The sequence below is a fragment of the Aphelocoma coerulescens genome, chromosome 2, assembly GCF_041296385.1.
Source record: "Aphelocoma coerulescens isolate FSJ_1873_10779 chromosome 2, UR_Acoe_1.0, whole genome shotgun sequence".
Classification (NCBI taxonomy): domain Eukaryota; kingdom Metazoa; phylum Chordata; class Aves; order Passeriformes; family Corvidae; genus Aphelocoma; species Aphelocoma coerulescens.
Window position 1 is genome coordinate 133,362,231 of NC_091015.1, and position 17,353 is coordinate 133,379,583.

The following is a 17,353-nucleotide window of genomic DNA, read 5'->3' on the forward strand; positions in this document are numbered from 1 at the left end:
TTGATAGCAGGACTGTTGCCTTGCAAGCATCCTCCTTTGTTTGTACCTCAAATACTTGTACTCATTCTAGTGCCAATTGCTCAGCATATCTCATTTGTAGGCTGAAGAGACTTTAAATTGATGGGAGACCAGTAGTTTAGACAGATGCTGCAGTATTGCAAGAAAATGAGGAACAGTATGAAGACTTCTCCCCTTAGTTTAAGAGTCTAGTTTTTTGGGAATTTGGTTTTCAAGAGCTGAAAATCTGTGTCCCTGCTATACTCCCAGTGTACTCCACTAAAGCAGACAGTTGCCAAGGAAGTCCTTAAGTTTCATTTCTTGAAGTTCTCTTAACACCACTCCCCTCTTGTAAGTATTTAAATGCATTACTAAACCTGATAGTTTTTCTCTCTTCTCTACATATTTTTCTTGTCTCACCATACAGTCACATCCTCTTTACCAAAGAGGGCACTATTTCCCATAGTAGAGGGAAATAATAATTGTCCTGGTTCTGGCCAGGACACAGTTAATTTTTGCAATAGCCAGGAGGGACATGGCTCATAGAAGGAGATTATTCTATACCACCTCACATCATTACTGGAGGCAGGGGAAAGGAATCTCTTCCAAGGAGAAGTGGTGGAGTAAATGTGGTGCTGGTCCTGAGCCAGAGGGAGCAGTCAGGGTGGGATGGCTGCATGTGACTCCACAGAGACCATTTTTGTGTGGGAATCACTTTCTCTTTTGTACACTTTTATCATTAATATTGCTGCTCTTACTGTTTGTTTTCTTGGCCCATTGCTGTTTCAACCTGTGATTTTTACCTTTTGTGCCTCCAGTTCTCCTCTCCAGCCTGCTGCAGGGGAAGGGGGAGCAAGCAATGGTGCATAGCTTGGAGTGGTTTCAGAGGGAAGACTAAATTGGGGAATACCATTCCTAAACCATAACTTCAGTAGAGACCGACAAAAGCTGGTTTGTCACTTTGTGCTGGGGGTAAGCCAGGAGTCATATAATTATTTAGGTTTGGAAAAGACCTTTAAGATTGAGTCCAGCTGTTAACCCAGCACTGCCAAGTCCACCACTAAACCATGCCCCGAGTCCCATATCTACACATGACCTGAATACTTCAGGGATAGTGACCATCTCTGGGCAACCTTTCGCAGTGCTTGACAACCATTTCAGTACAGCAACTTCTCAGAGCCAGTCTAATCCTCTCCTGGCACAGCTTGAGGCCATCTCCTCTTGTTCTATCATTTGTTATGTGGGAGAAGAGGCCAACCCCCACCTCATTACAACAAGAATGATAAGGTCTCCCCTGAGCCTCCTTTTCTTAAGGCTAAAAACCCCCAGCTCCCTCAGCTGCTCCTTCTAAGACTTGTGCTCTGGGTCTTTCTCCATCTTCATTGCCCTTCTCTGGACACACTGCAGCACCTTAGGGTCTTCCTTGTAGTGAGGGGCCCAAAACTGAGCATAGGATTTGAGGTGTGGCCTCATGAGTGCTGAGTACAAGGGTGTTATGACAAAGGGTAGGGCAACTGAGTTGCTAAGACATGAAATGTAAGTTACACATGATTAGAGCCACATGGTATTAAAGTTTTCCATTCTGCATTTCAGTTTGCACGATAGTTGTGAAAGGTCAAAATATTACTGTATGTGCTCTTTGAGAATTTAGAATCATGGTACTGTCAGGAAGCTTTTCAGTTGTTATAATTAAACGTTTCTGTAACTACTAAGGATGCTGGTGACACTGTACACAGGATGGTATTACTGACAGATGCTAGGAGACATGATTGAAAATTGCTGAGTCTCAGCATGGGTTGAGAAGGTAATTATACTTGGTGATTTATCATTTATTGAGGTTTGCCATTTAGCAGAAAGAATGCCTAAAACAATTTGTTATAACCAAAAATGGATACATTTACTACAGAAAAAATAGAATTTTTACATGTATGTTATATGTACATAAATGCATTTACAAAAGTACATGTATAAATACATACACACACACACACATATATGTAACAAGCATGTTATACACACTCCGACCTGTACAGTTAAAAACTAGAGGGCAGAACACAGAATTGTTATTAAAGAAATATAAAAATATGCATGCACATAGATGCAAAACCACAGAGATACTGTTTATCTGTGTCATAAAAATGTGCCTTTTGGTTAGAGCTGAAGAAAATAATTAGTGACTCCAACACCTCCCTACTCCAGTCCTCTTTTCTGATGTGAACAGGTTCTCAGGTTGCTGACTGTGCTTTCCTACAAGGTCATGAATATCTTGTAACTGAGGGATAAAAAATCTAGTAGAATTAAGATCCATTTCCATCCTTCTGTTGAGGACAGTATGAATTAATTTATGTTTGCCACAGTGATTTGGAAATAAAAGACTAAATTCTTCTGTTCTATAACACTAAAGCAAAACCTTTCTGGAGAGGAACCATCAACTTGGTGGTATTTAATGCCATAACCCAGTTACCTCCCCCACTTCAATTATTTCTTTACTACCCTTGTATTTTGAAGAAAAGATGAACAATACCTAGGATAACCCTATGTGCTTACTGGCACAAGAAATTGAGAATAAGACTAAACATTTGGATTTGCTTGAATCATCTATCTCTTCAAAGTTACTCAGGAATGTGTGTCTATTCAGGTCTGAAACCTTCTTAGGGCTCTACTTACAAAATTTTAACTTTTCAGGACTTTATACACATCTCTGTCAGTTTTGGAGGGTACCCTGTAAAATGCTTCACTAAGAAAACATAAGTACTTCTGCATATCTTTTGTACTTAAGTTCTGGGAAGACCACTTGGGAAAGCATTTATCCTGTGAGAGACTTTTCTTTTTGAACTCTTAAGATGTTTGTTACCTTATCCCAGCATTAGTTTTCCCTGAGATACTTGTCCCCATTATTTGGCATTGCTGCATAGGGGATATCTTACAAAAGTCAAACACAGCAATAATCCCCAGTAGATTCATTGTGTATTGGATTATCTACCTTTCTTTTCTTTTAAAGAAAGGCTTTTCTGCTAGATCTTAGAGAAATTGCAAAGCTTTAAAAGCTAAACTAACATCACATTTGGAGACAAAGAACTATGATTTCATTCTGGTTCATTTCAAATGGATTAGAAAATTTTTTCCAAATTGGGCATCATGCCAAGATTGCCATTAACTTTTCCCATAAAATATGATTAAGGACCTTAACAAGCATTTAGTAATTAAGTGAAGTGCTTTGGAAATTTATATGCTGTCCACAGGTTGTCATGTACTGTAAAACACTGAAGACAGTTTTTATGAAAAGCAATAAAAATAAAGCACTTGAGAAACATCTGGGAGTGTTATCTGATGGGGAAGGAATAGTTTCACTTGCAACAGGGTATTTTGATACTTAAAATGAATGTTATATATAGTTGATTTTCTGTTTGTTTTTTTAGGTTAATGAATAATTGACTGAATTAATGGAGTAATTCCTATAATCGTATATCCCATTGTCGTGTCCATATTGCTTCATTTTATACCCTGAGTTAATTATTTTCCATGTACTCCATTAATTAGTGTACTGTTCTATATTTGGTTTCTGGTTTCATTTAATGCATCTGAATTTTCTGGAATAACAGTCCAAAGAGATGAGATTGCTGAGCAGTCTCTGAATGAAGCAGATTTTCCTTTTGTATGGCAGGAAAAAGCAGTATAGGCTTTCAGTCTGATAATGTTCAGTGGAGAGCAGAGTGAGGCTGTTTTTTAGCTTTGCTAACAAAGAGAAAAGGTTGATCTGTTGCTGCTGAGGTAGCTTTTATGAGCTGTGGCCACTCAAAGTGATTTATGAGTAATTTTCTCTACAAACCTCTTTTCCTTTCAATAGTGTCTAGCTTCCTTTGACACAGAGTACAATGTGGATCATGCAACAGGTTTAATGGAATAACAGAACTAGATTAACTTTGCTGTGCTTTCTGAGGGAGTTAATTCAAACCTTAAATATGGAAGAAGTTGTTTTTCAAAACTAGGAACTACTGGAAGCAAAGTCTACTAGAATAAAAGGTGGATGGATTTTTTTTGTCAACTCAATTATTCCATATTATTGAAGAGTAACAGTTATTCAGATCTGCAGTCTGCACCCCTGTCCACCAAATGTACAACAATGTAACTTCTCTCCTAGATAAAACCATAAAATAAGAGGGGGAGTGATTTTTAACCTTGTGTGCTACATGAATCAGTGCTTTAATGACTGGAGGATCCAGCTGATCCTCTTGTTTGAGAGTTAGGATGCAAGGATGCAGTTTTTTTGAGTGTTTTTTTTTCCATATTTTAAAGCAACTGAAATTTGGTTACCAAACTCCATAGTTACAGCCTGAGTTGTGGCTCAGTTTTGACCTTTAGTCAGGTCTATGCCTTGAGCACACACAGCGGAGCTAGATAACAGTGATACCTTGAGGTTGTCACTGGAGAATCTCTCTCTTTTTCCTATGTATGTTCCATAATTCAGTGGGGTTTCTCTTGTTTTGTGTCATTTAAATGTTGCCCAGAGTTGCTGCATTGGTAGCTGTTGCCTGGTTCTCACTGGTAGGTAGGGAGGCCTATCAAATGTTTCTATTTTCAGCTGCCACAGGAAGTTTCAGGAGCTTTACAACCAGCAGAATGAGTTTTATGATCAGAGGAATATGGAATGGTTTGGGTTAGACAGGACCTTTACAGATCATCTGGTCCAACTCCACTGCTGTGGGCAGGGACAGGCTTCTTTAAAGTGTTGCTGCAGAGGCAATAAAACCTGTGATCTTATCACAGAGATATATAGGATATTTCCTCTGCCTATGAGATGTTTATGCTCCTCTGTGGTGAGCAGTTAAGTTACTTATAAGTTGAAAAGTTAAAACAAAAATTCCTCTAGGGTTCCTGAGTTGAAGAGGACAGGAGAGAAGAGTCCCATGCTTCCTGTGTGCTCTTTGCTGAAGCTCTTCCTTTTTTGGTGTAGAGGAAGTGGAAGGGTGTTTTGTTATAGGGTAGAAAAATATCAGCCTCCTTTGTGCCACACAGAAATTCATCAGCTTTGCATTTGAAGACAACATATGTTGCACTTGTCCATTTTATATAAACTTTTTTCTGGGACTGTTCATTGTTAAGTGAAAGGTTATAGCAGGAACTGTGAGAATATGGGTTGATACACAGTAGATGAACCTCATACAGTTAAGTATGCTTTCTCCATCACTTTTGTGTTCTGCAGGTAAATGAGTTTTCTTTGGTTTTTCCTTTCATGCTTTTCCTTTCATACTTCTTTCAAAGAAGTATGGAAATTGGAAAGAAAGGCAGGGTTTTTTTATTTGTACATGCATGCATGTCTGCATGCATTGCAAGTGCCATTTTGCTTGTATGATGTATATTTGTCCCTTGTAAGGTTTTTGGTTTTTTGTTTCTTTTTATATTGTGAACATGTACATGTTTCCTCTTTCAGTACTGTGTTTCATGTTGAGGATTCTGTTCTTATGTTACTGCACTTATATACAGCAAATATAAAAAAAACTTGTAGTGTGTGAAGCTCAGGCACTGTTTGTGCCAGTTTTCCCAAAGTCACTCTTAAAATCTATGCAGTTGACACAGATGTTTTCATGGGTAGCTTTGTTGAAAATCACTTTCAGATCCCATTTTTTTCTGATAACTAGACTTTCAAATTTTGCACTGGGGCAAAATTTTGTCAAAGGGCAGAGGGACAGTTTTTGTCTCCAGAACAAAAAATTTTCCTTATTACTTTAAAAGGAGTGACAGTGCCTGTTCATTATTGTATTACTCCTTGACTCTCTCTTACCATAAGGTAAAGAAAACTCCAACTTTAGGATGGTGTCTAAGAATAGTCACTTGTAGAAGTTTTTTTCAGGAGTTGAAACAATTAGTTTTTGCCTTACTTATTTGTTTGTTCTTTCAGGGCATTCTACCTGGACAAGTCAAACTTGCCTCCAAATTCAACGTCTAAAGCAGCTTATATAGATAAGGTAAATAAAAATGTTAAGTGCCTAATTAAATTATGCATGTTACACACTGTGTTACTGAGGCTTTCTTTATTCTATCAAAAATTGAATTATTTAAATCCAGGGGGTGAGGGGCAGGAAAAGGAGAAGCTCTCTTGTAGCATTTTGTCCTGCCTGTGTTTTTGGGGTAGGTGGTGCCATGTGGTTCTGTATTAAAAGGTGTGGCAGGAGGGTATCTGTGTTCGAGAAGAGGAATCATTACTTTCCTTTTTCACTGTACTTTCAGAGCAATGCAACTGCTCTAGGAGCATGTGGGGTACGATGGGGGAGGACAGGTGCAGGCAGAAATTCTTTGTTCTGAAAGCTGGAAGCGCTTTTCCAAATTAAATACTCCTTCAGCATCCTGCTCAGAAGGCTTTCTTCTGAATCTTCTCATTTAGCCTTTCTTCAAATGCTTTCATCTGTCTTTAAACCTCTGTGGCTGAAAGATCCCAAGGGCTATGAAAATTCATTTAATGCTCTCTTCTCCTGTTGGAGAGTTAATTCCTATATTGCAGCCTAGTAGGGGGAATAAAGAAGTTCCTGGGGTCTTGCCTACAAAAGTGATTGAGCTACTGTGGCTTGAGAAATAACAGTGCTCATCAGCTGAGCCCAATGACAGACTAAAATTTTACATCAGTATCATCCAGCACTGGGGTTAACAGACTGATAGTTCCTGTTTCTTGGATCCATGCAGGACTGCACAGGAAGGAAGGAGGACATTTGCCACTCCTTCCCTGGGGTGTCAGCAACCTGCCTAGCAGTCACAGGTGCAGCAGGGGATGTTTAGCTGTGAGGGAAGTGCTTGTTACCCCTAAACCTGTTCCCTATTTATTTCAGCAAAAAGTTCAAGGGCAAGAGAAAAGCATCTCCTAATCCACATCTGACCAAGGGATGCTAGGTTAAGCTAATCCATTTATTTTGCAACTGGAGCAAGCCAAGAGTGAGTCCATCATCCATTTTTGGCTGCGCCTTTCACTTTATTGTCCATAGCTCTGCATTAGTAGATGACACCAGCTAAAATCAACTTAGACAGATGCAAGTTAAACCAGTAGGACTTAAACCAAGATAAATCTGTTTGTACCCCAGTTTAGATTTGCTGGTTTTTATAGCTGATTTACTTGATCTCTATGCTTTTCAAGTGAAGTAACTATCACAGGAGCAAGTGAGGCTGCCATTTCTCTAACTAGTTAGAACTGTCTTTAGGGAATTAATCTGTCTTTCAAAAGATTAATTCTTTGAGTAGCATGGGGGTTTGTTGGAAACTTTAAGTGTTTCTGGAATAAAGAGAAGTAGGAATTTGGAGTTATGTGGTCTGCAAGTTTGGATTGTGAATAACTCATTTACGCAAAACACCCTGATATACTGGTTTTCATTGCTAGACCACTTTTGAAGGCTCCTCTTCTGACTCAAGCTTTGCACTTGAAAGCTGCCTTCTTTACTTCATTCATTCTTAGTAGAGTAATGCTGGGGTTCTTTTAAGTCTTGCTACAAAGTTAACTGTTCTTGCTTTGTAGTATGGTTTTGTCATATCTGTTAATTTTTATTTTTTGATGTTGTTAGTGAGTATTAGGAACTAGACATTTGATAAATAAAGGACAGTGTTGTCATAACTGTAAGCTGATTTTCTCAGCAAGTCAGTTAATGAGTCTTGGTATCTTCCTGTATATGTGTACGGTTGTAGGTTGCCTATTTATGGCTTCCCTTCTTTTCCCAGTCCATTAACGGATACAGCACTCGTGGGTCAATCGAGTCTATTGAAGTGAAAAACACTTCTGTAGGCAGGACTGGGAATGAAACAGTCAGTGATGGGAAGAACTGAAAAGCTTTAGAAAGTGGTCACAGATTGTGTAACAGAAGACTGTGTGTTTTGTATTTATGTCATGGAGTTTGGCTTTGGCTTTCTCAGCCAGACCCAGTGTTCTACCTGCATCTGTGATGACCTTCTCTGTTAGAGTATCTCATGTGCTCTCAGGAGCAAATATTTAAATCTCTCTCTCTTCCTCTTTTGCAGCTGATGAGGCCTCTCAATTGCTTGGATGAGCTTTACCGGCTCATCGGGTCCTTTATCCGCTCCAAGCGCACGGCTGCCTGTGCGTACACCGCATGCAGCGCTTCCGGAGTGGGATTGCTCTCGGTGTCATCTGAACTCTGTAGCAGGCTTGGAGCTTGTCACATCATTATGTGCAACAGCGGAGTTCACCGGTAGGACCATTTTTTTTTCCTCCTTTTGTTGCAGTCAGTCATTCCATCATTGCAGGTTGGAGACTGCTGCTCTTTTAGAGATGGATCTTATACTAAATATCTGATATCTTACACAAAATAGCAAACACACTTAGAAGATTTATGAAATTCTAGAATTGTATTTGCAGTGTCTGACAGAAATGAACAGTACAATTTTTTTGGTTTGTGCAGTTGTAGTGAGGTTGTTCCTCATTCAAGTCAGTCAGGAAAAGGCAGAAAACTTAATTGCTAAAGTAGAAAGAGGAATGTTACCTAGATGAATAATATGTACTATATTGAACTCTTAACACAGGCAAGAAATGCTGAAATTTGTATTTACTTTGTATGGTACGGGGAATAATAGTAGAGCTTGTTTCAAGGAAAAAAGATGAAACATAGGACATATGGATTTTTGCAGGTATACCTTATGATAGCGAGAGGTTCAGCCTGTAGAACAGTTGATGTGTTTAATACAATACCAAAATATAGACTGACCTATAGTCAACTTAACTTGATCATCAACCCTAAGAGATTTTAATAAACAAGTACATGTATGACAATAGTGCCATCACAGAGCTCTCTGGCACTTAATATATTTGTCACAGGCAGCAATACATTTATGCTCCAGCTGGGCAGATTACAATTTTTTGGTACATTGTACCAAAAAAAGCAAAGATTACAATTGGAGAGGGGGAAAAACCCCAACAAACAAAAAAACTAACATAACAAATAATCTGAGCTAAAAATCTGCTCTTTTCATAAGAATTCCAAGCTGTAGATCAGGGGTAGCAGTATCTTAAAAATGCTGCTTAGTTTCTGATCTATGCAAGTCCTTACTTTGGCGGACTTGGTTACCAATACCTTGTGTTAGAATGAACATTACTTTTAAGTAAGATGCTTTCCTCAAAAGAGCTTTGAGGAGAGGAGAAGAAAAAAGGCCATTGCAGTACAATCTGCAATGCAGATTTTCAGGCAGGAAAAAAGGAAAAGCTTCATATACAGCCAGAACAATTCGGTTGTGTAGAGACAGTGTTTGCCATTTGAGAGTTGGCAACAGACTATTTGTATTACTCTCTGTCAATGATGGAAGTGTGTATAACATACTGTGTACTGTACTTAACTTTAGGGAAAAGCAGGAAAAAGCTTTGTTATGTAACACTAGTCAATATATCAGACGAAGATGGAAATACTGTATAGCATGGACTGTCATGACACTGTTGTTTCAGAAGACCATGAATCTAGACAGCTTTTCTCTTTGTCTTGCTTTCAGTTTCATGTCTTACGTGATCAGAAGAGACTTCGGACATAATTCTGACAGGTTTTTTTTTAAGCTGAAAAAGACTGCCTCTGGGTTTCATCACCATTTCATGAATTTGTCAGTACATTTGTGCCAAAATTTCTGATTGTTTAAGACTATAGTCAGAATAACTTTAACAGCCCAAATAAACTACTACCCCCTGGTTTGTGAGTCACAAATTTTTCAGAATAATTTGGTGACTGAGTAAGATATGGTTTGCTTAAATCTGAGCATAAGTTTTTCTAAGATAAAAATAAATTAGTCATCAAATTTCTGCTCAAAACTGGGGCTAATTCAAAGGTATAAACTCTTAAATGTCTATTTAAGTGTATTTTAAAAACACAAAAAATTAGAAAACCAATATATTGGTTTTAAAGACTATCTTATGAACATGGGAATTGGATTTAAAAGTGTTATGTGTGGGTTTCCTTCTGGATGTTAAAGGATTCATCATCATCTATTTACATAAAGGTGCAAGATGCTTTTCTCTAAAGCATGAGTAGTTCTACTTTACAGTGAGTCCATTTGAATTTTGGTACAAGATACTGCTACTTCATTTGTGCATTAATACTGCCTTTGTGACTTCCATCTGTTCAGAGAAAAAAACATCAACTCTTGGCATTATCAGAGATATTCCAAGATAGGCCCTTCAGGAAAAAGGAATAGACTAGTTAAGAATTTTTGTAGGTACTCAGGGGTTTGTACCTGGAAGTTCAGAAGAAAACTCATGTATTTAGAGACTAGAAGGGAATAATTTACTCTTCTAAGGGAAAATAAGTCCCTTTAAGTGGTAAAAGCTGAGAAAGTTTTGTAATAACAGTTTCCTGAAATTACTGTTGCACATGCAAACTGGATGGATGAAGCAGATTTTCCTTAGCATTTGGAGTCATATAAAGTCACGTCATGTACTGTTTTCTCTTTCTGGTCTCCCTAGGCCAAATCTCTACAGTCCAGTACTACGTGGGCTTTGCTTTGTGGCGTTCTGAAACTGCCTTTGCCCAGATAGAAAGCTTGCTTTGTTTCCAGCTAGTAGGTTTGCTAAATGATTTTTGTGCCCAGGATTTCTAGTGGTAAATTCTGCAGTGTTTTTTTGAACCTACTCCCCTTGTTGCTCTCAGAGTGAAACAGTCTTGCAGCAACATGAAATCCTGTGAGGAGGACAGAAGAGGAAAGAGTAAGATGCTGGATATGATCAAGTCCCATAGACACAGAGGATTTTGCTTTATGCTTGCAATCTTGAAGGCTAAATTCTTCTGTTTGTTGGAGTAGTATTTAATCAGGGCAGATAATTTTGCAAAATAGTGCTTCTTAGCTTGTAAGGTAGTTCTTTAGAGCTCAAGCTACTAATTTTCAGTTAGAGGGGATATTTATCTCTGGTTGTATTCAGCAGTGTATCTGGCTTTCTGTGTTCTTAGAAGCAAAACACTGTGAAGTCCGTGATTGTGATCAGTTGCAGAACTTCACATTTTGTAGGCCAAAATCAGTGGCTCATGACTGGTTTTTAACACTAGGCCATGGATAATAAATGAGTTGAAAACTGGTATTATCTACAGATGCTACTAAATAAAGACGTGAATTGTTCTTGCATATTAAATTTTGAAAATCTACTCATTTGTCAGTCTTTACAGCTTAAAAATGAAGCTCAGCTTGGAGCAAGGGTCCCCCATGCTTTCTTTTTAAAAGCCTTCATTTTAATCCAGTTTCTGTGATTGGTCTTTAAGGGAGCGAATGTCTGAGAGTCTATGGAAGAGTACAGGGTGCTCTACTCATAAACATCTTCCTTTTGTTAATGGGGAGTGGGAGCTGAGCAAGGCATTAATCTGTCAAAAGTTTAAATATATTTAATAGATCTTAAAATATATATATATATACATACATAAATATATATACACATATATGCATATATATACCTTCCCTCACTCCATTTATCCATCTCTTACTGAACTGACTGGAGAGCCCTTTCTGTGTTCTCTCACTTTAGGTGTCATGGGTTGACAAGGGGCAGGGGGAGGTTCTGCCACTGCTCCTACTCACCAGAAGCAAGTCCCAGATAGCTTGTGAGGGAGGCCCTGGGTGACAGTCCAATGCAGAAGAGGCCAAGAACTAGGAAACAGCAGCTTTGTCTGCTTTGACAGTGATTGCTGATCTCTGGATCAGCAGTGTCTTGGTTTCTGACTTCTCTGTGATCCATATTAAATTGCTTTTTACGCTGCACTAGGCTAAAACAGCTTGACAGAGTTCATACTTTCATCCCTGTATCCAAGATAATGCTGGGGATTTTGAGTTGCTGGTGATTGCTTTGCTTTGATTTTTATTATGACAATATGTTTACCAATTTACATTACAGCCTGCAATCCTGTATCTATTTCAGACAGCAGTTCTTTTCAAATATGTTTTGAGCACCAGAAAACCAAGGACGGGGTAAAATAAGTCTCTTTAACCTTCACTGTCCTAAGTGATGTGTGAGTGCTACAAACCCCTCTTGCATTATCATAAGCGAACATGCCTTGTTGATCAACAAGAGGAACAGAGAACCAAATTAGTTCGAGAAATCAATAGTTTGCATTTTTATTTTACCTTTTTTAACATTCATAATTATATTTCTGCCTGCCAGCCAGCTGTCACCCTGTAAACAACGCTCTGCTTTCTTTACTTTTGTTCATTCTGTTTGAAGTTGCAATCAGTCGGTACAAATGCAGGTGATGAAAGGCACTTTTAAATTTTATTGAATCATGATTCTAGCTCCGGCTCGAGGGAGAAGAGCAAGACTGCACTGCACAGACAGGTCCTAGCCTCTGTGTGCCAGAATGAAATTAGGTGCAGTAGCTGCAGAAATCTGTTCAGGGACCATAGGTCTTACAGGCTCAAAGCAATCATTTAAAGCATCCAAATGAAACAAATCCCAAGTTTGTTTAAATTTTGCATTTCCTGGAGGAGCAAGAGAAAAATCTTCTATAATCTTGATCAACCCCAGAAAAATCACTGTCTTATTTTCTTTCCTGAATTTTAATTTCCCCTCCAGAAATACTCTCCTTAGTGTTACCATCCTTCAAGCAGTGGGGTTCTGGCTGGCAGACACTTGGCTGAATGATGAGGCAGGTTTTGCCAAGGGTTGATTATGCTGTCTCCTGTAGCTGGCAGTGGTCCTGCAATCCAGCTAAACGTGCTTCAACTTCCACATTGCAAAGCAGAGTAGCACCATAAGCTGTCCATCATGGCCAGCTGCCTTTCTGTGAATCAAATGAAACAAGGTGAAAAATAGGTGTTCTGGATTTGTATTTTTGACATTCTATAATAAGAATTCTTCCTTTTAGATTCAGAAGTTTTCCTGTAAGAATTTAGTTCTGAGCTCAATGAGTGCATGCTACAATGAAAAGCCTTGGAGTTTTGCAGCTGTATTTAGGCTGTCAACTCCACAGTAAGAAAGCTTTCAGAGATCGATGGGACTACTTTCAGGAGACAGGTTAGCACAGACTGAAAAACTAATCCATACCCTTCTCCATCCATCTGGCCTCAGCTGGGCTTTTAGTCCTGCTGCCTTCCCATTTAGTCAAGATTCTCTTCTATTTTTTTAATCTGTTATGTCTATGTTATGTAGTTCTGTTATGTCTGCCTACAATTAGTGTGTTTTTATGATACCATACCCACTGAGCCATAAACAAACTTCTTTGTGTGAAATTATTTAGGATAATAGAGTATTACATTTTACACTGGTTACTACCTAAAAACAGTTAAATAATTTTCAATATGTGAGAATTTGTCTTAAAACAAATAGTGTCTTAGCACAAATAGTCCTATACTGTTTCTACAGTAGTAATTGTTTTAATTTTGATCTGTATTTGCCTTTCACAGGCAATCTAGTACATTTTTGCTTTGTCATCTCTATAATATCTAATACACATACTGGATGGATTATAGTCTTAACTGTTCTCATGTATGTTTTAAATTCTGAGACACTGTTTTGTTTAAAATGCAATCTGAAAATGCAGAGAAGTGCATAAAATGCAGTAAGATAAGATGGATAGAAGTCATTACTAGTATGGATTTCAAGGTGTGCTTTTTTCTTGATTTGGTCTTCTTTTAACATTATGGATGTTTAGTAGCAGGGCTGCCACACAACACTATTACTGTGCTCTGTAGAACCATCCTTCTATGCTTCAGTTCCTGCACTATTGCCTAATTGGCAGTCCAGGTCTTTGAAACAGGTGTTTTTCATTCAAAATCTTCCACGTTACAATAAAAGTAAAACAGGACCTCTTGAGCAATCTGAAATTAAAAAAATTTAACCAGATCTTCTTTAATTTTGGCATGAAGAGAGGTAAGTGAATAGCTTGAATTATTACACGACAGGAAGTAAATTGCAATTTTCTACCAGATTTACTTGCCTCCTTACAGAGGAAGAAACCTTTAATGGAAAGACTTGCTGCACGAAATGAGAGAGAATGGCCAAAGCTGGGGTTTCAGATGCCATTAGATTTTGTTTGTTTTTGCAAGTATAACTGAAAATGAGTAAATAAAAGGCATGGAATACTTCTAATTTTTGGAAATACTGTTCTTTCATCAAGCAAAGAATATTTAGTAGTGAAAATGCTTCCTTGCAACATTTCCAGCTGATTAGAGGTAGTAAGATCTTACAGGAAAAATGATTGTGAAAAGATGCTCCCTGCTGTTTTTTAACACTGACAGATGATATGCAGTGAAAAGAAGTGCTGTTTTTTACTTCTTAATTTTTCTTTGAAAATCTCTCTGTTTTAAAGAGTTAGAATAGTTACATTTATTTCTGGAAATAGATTGGATGACAATAATCTTTCAATCTACAGGAAAAAAATCAACATTACCTCCTTCATGTTTCATACTTCATTATTAAAAATTATTAATATTGAACCAAATACTCCTGATAAAAATATGTTTGTAACCTACAAAGGAATTCATTAACCAAGGTTAAGTCTGATATATGACTAATAGATACTTACCTCCCAAGACTGATTCTCTGTCTTGATAAATTTATGCCATCTACTTCTGCAGGTCAGAAATCTGTTGGTAGTTTGTGTCTGAAAGAACCTGGTAGAGCTGGGTTTGATTATCCTGTCATAGGATGGTGGATGTATGCCTGATAAGTGAGTTGGGATTCCTTTATTCTGAGGTTTGCACAACTATGTAACCACAACGGTGCCTTTTGTGAATGAAACTCCTGCATGCTGATGCTTAATGGATAAAAGACAGAAAATCCCTTTAACATGGACTGCACATGCCCATTCTGTTTGGTGATGATGTATGTTCCACAGACAGTTACATTTTGAAGTTTTGTTTTTGATTCAGAGTGGAATAAATACACTTGATGTGCATAATAATGATGGCTTTCTGTATGTTGGACTAGCCTTCAGTGGATGGGTTCCATCCAACCCTGATTTTAAAGTGGTGGCCTTTCCACGCTGGCAACATCTCAGCTTCACAAAGATTCATAAAAGGACTAAACCTAACTAGTTAGGTAACCTAGGACTAACCTAGTCCTGAACTCCAGCAGAGTTTACTGTAATTGTGAAAGGATTGTAGTTTAGTGAATTGTGAAAGGATTATAGTTTAGTAATGTATGAACTTCATGCTCGTTTTCTCTCTAATACTTAATGGCTGGCCAAATTTACCTCTACTGAAAAGAAATTCTGTTCAGCAAAGTTTCAGTGTATGGGCACAGAGAATGCAAGCTTCAGCTTTACTTGCATGGAGACATTCTCACAAGGAGAACAGCTTAGAACTTATGGGAGAATCTTGAATTAGGCCTGCCTATACTTCGTACGCCTATTTCTTATAGTCCAGAACAACATTTGTCCTCCTTTTTAGTTTTATTGTGTCTATTTTCTTCCTTGGGTTGCCCATCAGAATCAGTGCATATTACCCAACCATCACTATTAATTATAGACAAATGTCCCGAAAAATGTTTACCCCAAAGTGATTTACTTTAACCCTAAGTTTTTAATTGCTGCATGCTCTGACTTAAATTATATTTGGTCTATACACATTAATTTAAATGACAGCAGAAAATAAAAAGAATACTTAGAGTGTAATTGGTCTAAAAGGTGGTCAAACCATACCATCATAGGTATGATTAGCTTATGATGTACAGGAAGAAAAGTAATTAAGATAATAATAATGGCATTAAATTACATGTTGAATACAAGCCTTAGATTTTGATTAGACTAAGCATACATACACCCTTTTAGTATTTTTTTCCTATTCACATAGTCAGAACATAATTCATTTTGACATCTCTGATTGTGGTAACTACTAAACCAATTTGTTTCACCCCATCTTTTCTACTCAGGGCATTTTTCTAAGGGATGTTTTGGTGCATTTTTGGATGTAAAATGGCTGAAAGCCTTATTGAAACCTGAGAATGAATTGGATGGTTTAGATTCTTTTTACTCTGGTAACATAGATATACACTTTGCTGCGTGGCACGTCTGTTGGTAGTGAACATAAACTCAAATTGTTTTTCCTTTCAAGTGACATTAGACAAGCTGTTGTGAAATAATCAGCTTCCCAGAAAATTTCAGTCTGTATTCATATTTTAAAACTCTGTTTTTCAGTACAGATGTGCATCTATCCAGCTGATTTGCAGCCCTTAAGTGAAAATCACATCCAGTCAGAAGCAAATGGACTATTGGTGATAGAAAATTATTACTTTTTCAGTCATGTTCAGAATGGTTTGATCCAGAAGTTGTTTGAAAGTTTGTATTTAATCTTCACATCAATACTGTCATGACTGATGGGAGACTGGGGATAGCAGGCAGGAGCTGGGAGCAGCTGCAGCCCCTTCTGTTTCTTGGAAACCAAATGGATGAAATGAGGAATTCTCAGCCCAGTTGTCCTGGGAAATCCAAATGTCTCTGCCTTGCTGCTGTAATCTGTCAAGGCAGGGAATTTATCATTCTAACTGACATAAATTCTGAGATGATGAATTTGGGTCTTTTGTTTTTCTCGCATAAAAAAAAGGGGTGAGAGGAAAAGAGAGGGAGTCAGAACAGATTTTGATTTGTTTACACTTTATAATCTATGGACTTGGGCTTTATGCTTCCCATAACAGAATGTTATGAGTGTTTTTCCCCAAATAATTTCCTTGTTTGGCTTGTCTGGGCTGATTGCATCCAAATGACCAGATACTTTCAGAGGTCAGAACTGCTTCCACATTGCTTTGTAAACTTTAATACCATCTGTTTATCAGATCTCAGAATGCGGGAGAAAAATGGATTATTACACACTGCACACATTTGCTAACAATCCTTGATATTGAACTTTGCTCAGGCCACCAGAAGAATCTTACAAGATGGAGATTAACCAGATTTCATATTGTTTAATAAAATTTTAGAAGTTACATTGGTTTAAATTTGCATTTGCTTGATTTCTCCATGCTTGGCAGCCCTATTGCTGAGGTACTTCCAGTTATGACTTTTCCATGTTACCATCTGATGTTTTGTGTGTGCATTTTTTTTCTTTCATAGCTGGTGTCCAGGGCAGTTTGATATGTGAAAAGGGATGTGTACTAATTAAAAAAACTATTTGAAGAGCTGGGAGAAAGCACCAGTATGTAGATAGTGAGTCACTTCAGCATAGTCTCATGGAAGGTTAATAAGATCAGCTTTATTAGAAGATTCTATCTCACTGGTCTGGTGTTCAGCTAAACTGACACTGTTTGAGTGTTGTTGTTGGGTTTTTTTAATTTAGAAAATAGTAACCTTATTTCATAATCACAGGACAAAAGCCATAATCTATAATTTAACTCTGCCATTCATCAGACCTTTTATGTCACATAAAAGGTCTGATGAATGGCAGAGTTAAATACAAATTATATAAATTTATA

General features: G+C 37.7%; 1 protein-coding gene across 1 annotated transcript in view; it reads left to right on the top strand.

The window, feature by feature from the left end:
* The window catches only part of PREX2 (phosphatidylinositol-3,4,5-trisphosphate dependent Rac exchange factor 2), a 175,277-nt gene that overhangs the window by 140,410 nt on the left and 17,514 nt on the right, over window positions 1-17,353 (top strand). Inside the window, exons 39-40 of the mRNA XM_069004907.1 lie at window positions 5,897-5,963; window positions 7,993-8,183. Coding sequence (XP_068861008.1) covers window positions 5,897-5,963; window positions 7,993-8,183 — 258 coding nt within the window. The remainder of the gene's footprint in view (window positions 1-5,896; window positions 5,964-7,992; window positions 8,184-17,353) is intronic.